The 12,983-nt window shown below is 41.3% G+C and overlaps 1 protein-coding gene across 3 annotated transcripts in view; it reads right to left on the reverse strand.

Moving 5' to 3' along the window:
- LOC121619413 (dolichyl-diphosphooligosaccharide--protein glycosyltransferase subunit STT3B) overlaps nucleotides 1-12,983 on the reverse strand; it is an 88,222-nt gene that overhangs the window by 28,403 nt on the left and 46,836 nt on the right. For all 3 annotated transcript variants that reach the window (XM_041955115.1, XM_041955114.1, XM_041955116.1), the window contains exon 4: nucleotides 6,057-6,122. In XM_041955115.1, the coding sequence (XP_041811049.1) occupies nucleotides 6,057-6,122 (66 nt within the window). The remainder of the gene's footprint in view (nucleotides 1-6,056; nucleotides 6,123-12,983) is intronic.

Consider the following 12,983-nt stretch of genomic DNA (forward strand, 5'->3'; position numbering starts at 1 on the left):
ATTCCCCCAAAGCGAGAAACACCACCCGCGTTTTTGAATGTCTACCACAAAACACGTACAGAGAGCCAGTCAGCAGAGCGGCTTGCCTTCACTCCACTTTCCAACAACGGGCATCTCCTACCACCCCCATACTGCTCCTACCGTTCATGTGCATATTGCGTCTTGTGGACGCAGGATGCATGAGGCAGCCCTAACGTGCACACGAGCACATAGCTAATAGCAATATCTCCAGTCTAAAGGGTCTGCCATACTGGTGCATTCATGAGCATCTGCAACTAACTGTGGCTTTGGAATTCAGTGCTATTTGTAGTCCCCCACTCTTCCAACAGAAAACCAGGACAATCGTTGTTTTAACTTCTGACTACATTAATACTGACTACATTTACTGGCTGTAACAGTTTCTAGATTAATCACTTAACTTCGAATTGTACCACTGCATTCAAATGACATAATTCATATAAGCTAGGGCTGCAACTAACAATTAGTGCTGGTTGCTCTGTAAGTTGATCAATTAATTGTATATTCTATGAAATGCAAAATACGGGTGGAAAAATGCCCATCTCAGTCTCTAAGAGCCCATGGTAATGTCTTCAAATGTACTGACCAACAGTCTAAAACACAAAGACAGTTAGTTAAAGATTATTGCAACAATCAATTATCAATATAGTAAGAAACAAAGTTTTTGCAGAATAATCAATTTATCATTAAATTAACTTAAAAGTTAATCAATCCATACATACATACAGATTACCTCACACACCTTGAACAGAATCGTTCAAGAACGGCCGTAAAAACGTCTTACTGCCTTTTCTCCATTAGACACAAGCACACAGCTATAAAAAAACTGACTTATATAGAATCTATAAAAACTAGGCAATCATACTTTACATGTTAGATGTAAAATGTGAGATGCACCAATAACTTTAAAAGCTCCACTAAAATTATACCTCAACCATTTTTTAGGTCTGCAAAGGCAGGACGTGGGGGCAATAAAAAGACTCTACAAAAACATCACTGACAAGTTTTCAATTGTCTACACTTGACTACAGCAAAGGGCAAATGGAAACGGTGAGAGCACTTGACAGAGAGAGGAGCAAAGTGAAGAGTGAAAGAATACAGAGAAAGCAAGAGTGTTCAGAGAAAGAAAGCGAGACAGAAGAAGTGAGAAAGGAGAGATGCAAAGTGGTGGAAAGTGAAACAGAAGAGAGTGAGAGTGAAATCAGACAGGAGAAGGGTTTATCATATATGCAAATTGTCTGATCCTGTTCACAGCAGCTTGTCAGAAAGAGCCCCACTGCACCTGCTAAGCACAATAAAAAGAGCATTCATAACACTTGTGCAATCACAGGAAAAACGAGCACATCATGTCTTATTGATAAAAGCATTAATATGTTACATTACTGGAGAGGGTGAAAGAAGATTCCCAATTAAGTTCCTTACTGAATGGTTTAGTGCAATTATCTTTTGGCAGTCGCTTTGCATCTGTTCTCTCAGATGGTGACAGCCAATTAGTAACATGTGAACCTAACCTAAATGAATACCAGAGATTACTTCATTAAGACTCATTTTCAGCACTGACAGAGGACAGGTGATAGAGTCTCTGTTGCTGACTGGCAAGGAACTAATTGAAAACATAACGCTCAAAAACACGGTGTATGAAGCTACTGGCTCTGTAGCTGTAAAACTGAATATGACACAGCTTGCTATGTACATTTTCAAATACTTAGTGAGTACGACATTCAGGAAAACAGGAAAACTGTGCCTCTGCATTTGGCCAAAACTGACTGCAACCTACCAAAGTCATTTTACTGTGAAAGTCTGTGAATCGACAGGCACGTTAGTGATATCATGGCATGTGTTAATTCATAAATACCATGCCAACTGCACCAGTTTCTCAGGGTAAGCCTAAAAAAAGCCTCTTTAAATTATTGATCCCTCCAAGTTAGACACCCTGGTATCTGTGGTGCATGTTATTGACTTAGAGAGTCAAAGTCAATATTATTTTTAAGGCTTGTTTTTCCCTTTGGATACTTAATTGGGCAGAAACATAAGAGGCTCAGTGCCATGTCAGAGGGACGGAAGGCTGTGACTGGAAAAATTCCCATGGTCACTATCTGCAAGTGTTCAGGTCAACTCAAAATGGACATGATCAGTGATTCGAATAACTGGTGTAATTTACACACTAAATGAGTTTTTATGTACTGTTCTGTTATAGTTTTACAATTGCAGAGTTTGCAATGTGTGTTTAAAAAATAGATTTTACCTACCAAATTGCCATTATAGCAGGGTTAAGCAACACTGAGTCAATAATGGGCTTCAGCTGGCATAATAGCATCCATGTTTGTTTGCTATTTAGACTAAGAGTCTACAACCATGCTCGTGTCTCTCTGAGGCTGTAGAGCAGTGCTTTGAGCTGCATTGTCTGGGCAACATGATATCTGCTGATATACCAAATGCTGTACTGGCAAATTAAGCAGATGTTGAGATACTGAACAGGGTAAGTAAAAACACTGGCCGGTTGATGCCGCAACAGGAAAAGTCAGGGGTTCAGCCAAGATCAGGGCTGGTGGCATGACTCAGCCTGGACAAAAGAGGCGAAATGATAGGCTAACCCATGAGCAACGGTGCTAAGATGGCAAGAAATACGATTCCAAGAAATAATTACCTTTTAGATATTGGTCTGAATGGAACTTATTTCAGAGGTCAGTAAATATGATAACTCTGATATGACATCAAGGTCGTATCAGCGTCCATTATTAAGCAAACTCTACAAAGCAACCTGATTGCAGATTTACCTTCCGAGTGTTAGAATAACTGATTGTGTCAGCAGAAAGCAGAATCACGTGGGGGTTAAAAAAGAATGGGAGAAACTAGCCATCTGGTCACATTAGAGGACCATGCAAAGATGAATGCCCATGACAAAAAACAAAGCTATGCCTGTGTCTGTGTGCGCACACTAACAGGCTCTATTTGAAATCACGCTTCGAACAGCCAGCTCTCTGCCCAAGCCACGGGCTAACAGCTGAGGGCAGGAATCAGAAAATGTTCGGAGCAAAGTCTTTTAGCCGTTATCGCTCTCTGCATTTCATACTGGGCTTATCTGATGACCTCGGGGCCCACTCTGAAGAGGATATAAAGAACGCAGCAGGGAGAAGGGGTTTACTCAGAGTGTGTGTGTGTGTGTGTGTATGTGCGCACAAATGTTTGCAGCCTGCCTATGTGCTCATGTTGGGCATCACTGTGTTTCTTTGTGACAGAGAATATGAATGCTGTTTTGTTTATGTGTAGTTATTCACTAGCTGTGCCCTCTCTAATATTAGCAGGGACTTTCTGCTTTATTAAGAACACTTCAATATGACACTACTTGGGTTAAGCTGAATGCTAACATTAGCATGCGCACAATGACAATGTTAGCATGCTGATATTTGGCAGGTTTAATGTTTGCCATCTTATTTCAGTGCTGTTAGATGGAAAATCAGGGGGCCAACAAAGTTATTACAGTTCATTCACACAGGGGCATGTATGTCTGTGCCAAGTTCAATGTCCTCAATGGCCTCAGGAAAAGTCAGGTAATTGTCTAAGTCATTAGGCTTCATCATCTGGGGACAGTGGACGTCTGTACACTGAATTGTTGCGATATTTCAGTCTGGATCAAAGTAGTGGACCGACCAACCACTGACATCCTGAGAGCTATGCCGCTAGCATAGCTAAGAAGTAAAACAAAGTGACATCTTTCAACACTCACTTGAGAAGCCTCTTGTTCGGAGCATTTAATCAATAGTTGATTAAGCAAAGGAGCTTTAGGCGTGCTCTGATGTTCCAGGTAGCTCCGCTACAGGAGACTGTGGAGGGCTTACAGAGAAAAAAAGGCCAACGCTTTGGAAATGAACAGTGCAGTCCATCTATGCATCTGCTTTTGCTCTGTCCTCTGTCCGTTTTCTCCTTGCTTCACCCTCAACCCCACTCTACCCTCACCCCTAGAGGGATGAAAGGAGGATGCTGCACAGAAAGGCAAAATAGTCCCTGTGGCTCCTGTCCATCAGTAGGTCCTGCTGCTGATCCTCTTCTTAATCTCGTCCTTCTCTGTCCTCCCCTCTATAATTATGCCAATATCCAGGCATGGGATCTCTCCCTCCCTGTCTCCATATCTGCTTTACGAGTGTCACATTCAATTAAGCCCCACGGGAAAACGTAGCTATGGCTATATCCTGATTAAATTGACAGCATAAGGTGACAGGGTGGTTAAAAAAAAGTATGCGCAGGTCAACAAGTGTATGCGGTACTTTTTGTGCAGTACCAAGCGGAGATGGTGGGAGGTTGATGGGGTTGATGGAGACATACAAGCCTAGTTTGTTGCATGCTGCTAGAGGTCTCATCTGAAACAGTGGGTGGGCTGCAGATACAGTACAGAGGAACATCACATAGGATAGGGGGAGAAAGGGTGTGAAGAAGAGAAAATAGTAATAAGGAGAAAGAAGACTCAATGTTCCCATTGCTGCTGACTGGGACAGTGCTGAAGTTACACATCACAATATATTCTCTCTCCTGTCTTATCATTCTGTATTTCCCTCCATCTCTCTGTCCCCTCTATCCTTATCTTTCCATACCTCTCTTCATCCCTTTGTCTCTGCTCCCTCTCCATCCTGTTTTGTCTCCTGTTCTATTCATCCTTCCATCACTCCCCTCTCCAATCCTCTCTACCGCCCCGCCCCGGTGTGACCCAGTGTGATCGATGAAGCCGGATTTCGGTAATCTGTTTCATTTGATATCTGTCTCACTGCCGGCCACAGAGATTAAGCCTGAAATGAGCAAGAAGCTGGAGATTTTCATAAGCGATCATGGACCCTCACATACACTCACACACACATGCAAACAATCTGTCGCTGAGGCAGTGTGCCTGGATTGTCTTTTTTATCTCATCGCTCTCATCAAGCCCCGGATGGGCTTCTGCCTGAATTCATAAATAATGCAGAAAACACTGGCTGAACTGCGGCTCTCCTTTCTCCATGCATTGCCATGTCTATGCTGGACAAAGGAAAACTGTCCCAGTGTGATCATCATGGGGGGAGGGTTAATCATCAAGGACCAGTACTGAATTTGGAACTTTAAATATAAGCTTTAAATATAAAATGGGATTCGTTGAGAAACCTTCCGTGTCCCGGTCAGCTTGTGTCTGTGCACATGTGTAGTGTTTAGATTTAGTGTCAGTGTTTAAAAAAGAATGACAGTACAGAACATGAGCATACAAACTTACAAGCTATGCTACAGCATTATAAAAGACAGCTGCAATGCATGACAATAACTTCATAGTAGTGAGGAAGTCTGACTAACATGACACAGCATTTCCTGTAGCACTGTGTCAGAATGCAGCATCTTTTCTATATTCACTCTTGTAATCAAAGTGCTGCAGAGTCAGTTAGTGCCAGCATCTATAACATCAGTTAAGACAAGTATGAAACTGTGAAGGTTCTTTATGTGTGCAAAAATAAGGATGATTAACATCTTTCTTCATCTTACATATCAAACACCCTTGTTGCTTATGATGAATGATTGTATATGACTGCACAAACATACTGAGATTTTTGCTTTGAACATATTTTGGTATCTTCTCTGGCTCAAATAATAAGACAAGAAATGGAAAAGGGTTGATAAGAACCAGAATCAATAAGCTGAATCAGACACAGAATTGACAAAAGCCTAAAGTGTACTGAACCCTAAAAAGTAATCCCAATCGCTGCTCAGGGCTGTCGGTTAGTCAGCAGGGAAACACAAACACAAACACACATCACATATTCACATTTAATAAAAAACAGAAATGTGTAAAAAGCACAGTGCACAAATTGAAGCAATTGTAAAATAAATTCAATTCTGAATAAAAATATGAAATCATAAAGTATTTAGAATTCAGGTCCTATATGGGTATATGAACATATATCTCTCTAATGTGGTCTTGACTTAAAATTCAGAGGGATGGTTTAGCCAAATAAGTCTTTTTTTAGCCAATGGTTAGCAAGTACTCTTGTTTGTGTCACTGTCTGTGTGTGAAGTATTCTTACCATGTAGAAATAGGAGAGACAGCAGCCAATGGTCCAGAATACCGAGCCTGTCTTCACTGATTTCACCTACGAGAGAGAGAGAGAGATCACAGAATGATACGCCAGCCACAGCAGTGTGCCACACATGCTTCAACATCAAATAAGACATGTCGACCCATGGGTTGTGTTTCAGGGGCACTAGAAACTAAAGGTGGTACCATTGTCTGTGATAATGATGAGGTGGTTCTCCTTCAATTACAGTAGGAAAAATCTCATATCTGGCATGAGTGCAGGTTGTCTTGTCCTCTCTACAGAAGGTTCACTCTATTTGTTTTAGTCCCACACTGCTGCGACACTGGAGTCTCATTAAAAGCTGTGTTTACATTGCGTTTCACCACATTTCAAAGCAAGTCAAGACATGTATTTCGAAAGTAATGCAAAATGTGTAAAACCAACTTCTAAATGCATGCTTAGAATGGGTTAAAAGGACATGAATATGCATATTTTGTGCATCTTAAGAAGTTGTTTAATGATCACAGCTTAATGATCACAGTAGATACGGAACAACCAGCTGTGGTGAGAGAGGATGAGAGGAGAGTGGTTCAGACTAGACCAACGAAAAAATCTTGTAAACAAGCTCTCCTTCCACGGCACAGGCCGATAAAGCCGGCAAGTGTACACATTAACATTTAAAAACACACTGAGAAAATAAAAACTTACATGCACTCACTAACACACACAAACTGAATAAAAGATGCATTCAAAAGTGACATTCACATCATCAGTGCTGATGAGTGGCAATCAGTGATCGCTCGACCAAGGTGGTCTCACCCAAACAACCCAGCAGAGCGTCACAGACAGACCCCTGGATCAGCCACCAATCAATCAACTGCACAGGTATACAGGCAGACACTGACACTGCTTCATAATTTGATTTTTTTTGCTTCACAAAAATAAAAACCTTCCTCAAGCAGTGGTTTCCCTCTGTGTTGAGGTGGGCCATAGTAAGAAGATCTGATTATCTTTCTCTAAGAAAATGGAACTACTTTTTGTGGAAGAAGGAAAAATTATATTTAAGGGCCTCGTTGCTCTTTGAGGTTGGCATAACAGGACTAAAGGCCCAGTGAATGAGATATACCAATTCCTCTTAGGCAGATGGGGTGGCAGATTTTCTGTCCAGAGAACAAATGTCTGATTTTTAAACTTACACAATATAGGAAAAAGCAAAGATAACAGCTGAGACCAAAGTGCTGCAAGCTCATCAAAAGGGTCGTTGTATTAATGATGCCACAGGTGATTCTGTCTCTGCTGGTCTTTCTTGGGCAGCTGAGGCATTTAAGTACTGAATTTTGTCAATAATTTCTAGCATACTAATGTTAAAAATAATATGATGTTAAAAGCCACGAATTTCCCTCAACATCAATCAGCTATTGTAGTTTTGTTGGTGGCTAAAATGTCACCTGGAAAGATGGGCGTTAACATGATTGAGGAGAGAAAATATACAGCATTATCATTCGTCTCCTCCATTAATATCAATACTGTCCAAACAGGGCCTGAGGTTGCAATTAGTTGCCAGCTTATTAGCTACACCTTGGTAAAACTAGCCCAGTCCTGCGATAAATCCTACCTTTATTAAGGTTATAATGTTCAGTTTTTGTTGAGTCTGTTTTAAAGAGGTGTTCTACTATCTGGTACCCTCACCGATATAAATGGGGTGCGCAAAATATACCAAACACCTCTCAGCACAATGCAAGACAATTGAAAACCACCAAACCTGCAGCATTGGAAATGATCAAAGAGTTCAGTCAACACCTCTCTGAAACATTTTCAACAAAAACTGAACAGTCTAAGTGTCATGAAGGCAGGATTCATTGCAAGGCTGTTTTATTCAACTCCATTAGTATTGGCTTGGTGCAAACCTGCAACTGAGGGTATACTGCCAAAGGGACAGCCACCAAAACAGTGTCCCCATAAATGGCTCCATGTGGTTCTATCGTTTAGAAATGAAAACAAGCATAATGACAGATTAGGATGACAACAGTTACTGTACAAGCTGCTGTGTTCTCCGAAGACTATATCCCCACTCAAGCTGGCCTGACGCTAGCGTGCAGCCTTGTGTTGTCGATTCGGCGGCAAAGTACAAACAGTGTACTCGTGCCTCAAACCATTCGTGCCTCAAACCATTCTTCTAACTGCCCTCCCAGCCGCGTCTCTGTGAAGACACAGAAGTCACACAGTGTGATACCAGTCCAGCTAATTAAATGTGAGCCGAGAAAAAGAGTGGAATTACTGTTACAACAATGCATGTATGGTGCACGGGGTTGGAGCAAGGGAGGGAGGCAGTGTGTGTGTGTGTGTGTGTATGTTATGAAGAACTATGGTGTTAAAAAGAGCAGCTCTCCTGGGTGTGAGGGGATTCAATTATAGATTATGGGAGGGTGTGTGTGTGTGTTGGGAGGGGGGGTAAACACAGAGATTAAGCGAGTGGAGCTGAATGGGTTATTAGTGGATGAAATGAAGGAGTCGGATAATGAAGATTGGGCTGAGGCTTGAGAGAATGGCTCTGTGCATTTCTGCCATGTGGAAGAGAGGAGTAAGGAGACAAGGAAGAGAGCAGAAGACAGGCATGAGCAATAATGAGGTATAGGAGGAGACAGCAGGATGTGAGGAACAAGAACGAAGAGACAGAAAGCAGAACATGGCAAAAGCAAAACAATGGCAGGGACAAAAGAAGACAAAGACAATTAACGGGAGACGAGATGGAAGAAAGACAGAGAGGAGGAAAGGAAAACCAAAGACAAATGTGGGTAAATGAGACTGATAATGGGAAGCAGTGGTGCATGGCCTGGATGATTGTTTTTCAGGGCCCTTGCCAAATAGAACAGAGGACGTGAGAGGTGGCAGGTGAGTGGAGGGGGAATTTTTTTTGATGGCAGTGCTTCGCTGATGACACATCATCTTAAAGGTGGGGTGAGTCATTCTGGAGAAAGATTGTTGATACTGGCTGGATTTGAAATTCAGCCAATACCCCCCTATCATATTCCACTAGCTGTCTGTTCTGTGTGCACCCTGTAAATGCGAAACAAAGTGGCTCGCAGCGAGCCACACGACACTATTCCATCCGATCAGCAACAGGTGGCGTTCATGCTCCTGCACAGGACACAGCGAAGGGGAGAGATCGGGCAGCGCGAGGGACGGTAAATGTGGCATGCTAATGTGTAATCGCATTGTGAAGGAGGAGAGATGGTGATATCAGCAATCTTTCTCCAGAATGACTCACCCCACCTTTAACAGACAGTGATGACTGCTGCGAGGAACACCTGCCTCACTTGGAGATGTACTGATTATACGCATGAGATGACAAGAAGCCATTGTAATACACAGGAGACAAAGATGTCCCTGATATACATTTCCCGGTGTAAGAGAAATGGTTATGGTGAGCCCTGTAAAGTTAAATGATGCTTTTTGGAGAGTCCTGCAGAACGAAAAAATAATTTCAGCTGGACACTGGAGGAAAACACCTCAGATGTATTAGAGGAAAAAAGATGCATTGGATGGGAACAGACTGGAATAATAAGGATGAAAGCTCTCTCATTAATGCTTAAAAGTGCCAGATGTCCTTTAAAAAGATTTGTAATAGAATATGTTGTGAAAATATGAAACCTATCTACAGAAAGAGGCTGATGAACATTCTCACTAATTATAATTTGTTATGACTGATCTGGCACTGATCTGCCATGATTTACTCATTGTTTCCATTCCTGTGAATCACTTTAAAATCTGTCTGAAAACAGTAAAATGTACTATTTTAGAGAGTATTATTTCAACGCAGCTCATTTCAGATATGGAGACAGTTCACCTGAAGTTCACCCTTTACACAGTGCACTTATCTGCAGCACTGTGCAGAGTTTGCATTTCTTGTTGCCAAATTCTCTCAATATGGCAGATCTCAGGTTTTATGAGCATTGTGACTTTTCCTTTGTTTCCAGGCTATCCAAAAATTAGCAAATTATCTTGTCCTCGTGTTTTGGATAGTCAGTTGTGTTGCCCTTTGTTTTTGCTGAAACGTTCAATATGTGCTCCTTTTTGACTTTAGAGACTAAAACTATGCATGTTGGTGGAAATGGTAGTTTTATATTAGGTTGTTAGAGTGTTAGTTGGACCCATTAATTCTAAAATCTAGTCAATGCAAGTGACATGGTGTCGTTTAAACTAAATTAATTTCTGTGTGGTTTGGATTTTTCTGTACATATAAAATCCTGTATATTAATAGGTGAATAACATACATTTATGGATATTTGCATGTGTGCAAGTATGCCTGGCTCCCAAATATGCACTGTATATTTGAGGATGTCAGCTCTCCCAGTGAATGACACCATCAGCTGCTTGGTTTCACTCCGCTGAGCCAGTACAGACACGGTGCCAATCGTGTTATATCGGGACTTAAATTGTAGACACAACAGGCGTGCTCAGCCAGCCACCTGGACTCTAAACTGTAGGTCATTGCCAGATCAGTGACAGTGAGCGAGTTCGAAAAAGAGCCATAGAGCTGTCATCAAGCACACTCGAGCCTGGTGACTCAGACTACCTTGAAACCGCATTTAGAAATGCATCCATGCACAATTTAACAAAGTGACATAAGCTGGAATGGCTGAATCCTTGGACAGATAAAAAGGTCCCTTCCAACCCGGCAGCAACTGTACTGCCAAGCTTGTTATGCTGTAACAAACAGCAGTGAGGCATGGCATGACGAAATACCTGCATCACTACTTTTACCTGGATGAAAGCCTCTACCGTGCAGCATGTTTTTACACTGGAGCATAAAGGGAGATCAACACCTTGAAGGTAAAATAAAAATTGGACAAATAGCCTAAGAGCTACTATTACCACTTGCCTGTGGGATGCATAATGAAAGCCCTTTTCTTTTCATTTGCTGAAACACCCTTGGATGAGGACAGGCAGTCTAACGTGCGGCAGCGCTGCCATTCAGCAAATTTGTGCCTCTGTACGACTTTTCCACTTAGAATTTAAATGACAGGTAAATTATATGTGTAAATTGCATAATCACATAAAAAATAATCTATATAGTGACCTGGAAACAGTAAACACTGAATTGCAAATTTACATTAAAAATGAAAAACCAAAATAAAAAATTGAGTACAAAATATTCATGCTGCTTTTCACTTCCAAACGAACTTCGATTTCCAATTGTTAATTGCCAAGCAGTACGTAGATCGACAGTTTTGCAGAACAACTCAACAACAACTCTACGTTTCATTTGAAGGGCCTTACAAAGAGACATATTTATGCAGTCACAGGTGACTTGAACAACATTAAGGAACAATCTCAACGATTTTAACCTGTGACAATCGTGTCTTTGAATTTGCTACGTGGATAGTTTAGGCTTAACAGAAGCCCGAATCTGTGACTGTGTGCTGTGCAATAACTGATGCACCAAACTACCAGCTAAGACAGAACATTTATCCTGAATGTTGATGAGCTCCACAGCATGGGCTCCAAATACAAGTCTGCATAAATGTGGGACTCCTTTTAGTCTTGAGCTGTTTTTAGCAGAGAGGGTATTTTTTTAAGAGCTGCAGGCAGTCATGTTTGAACGCTGCGGGTGTAATGAAAAAATAATCAATGCAGTTTAAATAAAACTGGGGTTTTATTTGTCTGCAACTCTTGCACACTTGATGTGAACCAGCCAAGAATGATAAGTCTCCCTACAACTACACAGCTACAGTTGGTCAATAATGGACATGTGGCTTATTTGTATGAGTCTCCTTTGGTTTCCAATAGGATTGCGGCAACAAATCATGTAATAATCTTTTCTAGATAATGCTAAAGCCTCCAAGCTTAAAAAAATTTGAGCTGCAGGAGTCATGCAGATAAGAATTATATGATATTGTGTAATAGGGGTTAGGGGTTTCATTGTTGCATGCATGTTTGGGGGAAGGCCTTGCAGGTGGGGGTGGTTGTCTGCTTGCAGGTTCAGCTCTGCACAGCTGCTACTTGCAAACACTGCCTTACAATCAGTTAAGTCTTTTGCTTGATATCTTTTACATTGATTAATTCTGCAATATTAAATATGGACTGACTAAACTTCCATATTCATTTGACACCTGCTCCTGGTGCAGGTTAACAGCGCTGGTGTAAAATTCTGTCACAGCGATGACTGTAATTGCTTCACCGTAACCTTTTATATTATATCACCACAGTCTACTGGAACATGAGACAATTTTGCTCGTAGAATTCATTTTATAGACATAGATATTGTATGAATAAGAAATATGCTCACAGTGCTCACATGAAAGGCAGTGATATTTATGTATTTAGAATATTTGCAATTTCTCTGCAGTTGAAACAAGATCAGTTTTAATGCTCATACTTTCATGTACTGCCTACATCTATTCCTTTTATTGTTTTTTTTCATGACGAAAGAACATATATGTTGGATATCCATGGTTCTCAAGTCCAGGGCTATTGGTATACCCAGTCAAACCTTCTGCAAATGGTTCAAAATGTGGCAGTATGTCTGGTCCACAGTCAGCCAAAAAGGGCTCATGTGCTTCCTCTTTTCATTTCACTCCACTGGATCCTTGTTGGTGCTCGCATTAAGTTCAAGATACTGAATCTCACCAACAGGGTGGCCACTAGCATGGCACCCATCTACCTGAATCCCCTCATTCAGTTTTGTTCACCACATTCACTACAAATGATGACAAGCTCTAGTGTCACTGCAAGACAGGAAATCTCAATCCAAACTTTTCTCCTGGTCCCTGAACTCTCATTCAGTGAACTTGAGTGGGTCAGCAGAATCCCTGCTTACATCTTCCAAGAGAACTTACCTAACACCCCTTTTCTTTTTCTATCTCCCCCCACATTGTACCTCATTTGTACATCGCTTTAGATAAAATGCAAACGTAATTGTAACATGTTAAAAAT

Source organism: Chelmon rostratus, chromosome 16 (genome assembly GCF_017976325.1).
Source record: "Chelmon rostratus isolate fCheRos1 chromosome 16, fCheRos1.pri, whole genome shotgun sequence".
Classification (NCBI taxonomy): domain Eukaryota; kingdom Metazoa; phylum Chordata; class Actinopteri; order Chaetodontiformes; family Chaetodontidae; genus Chelmon; species Chelmon rostratus.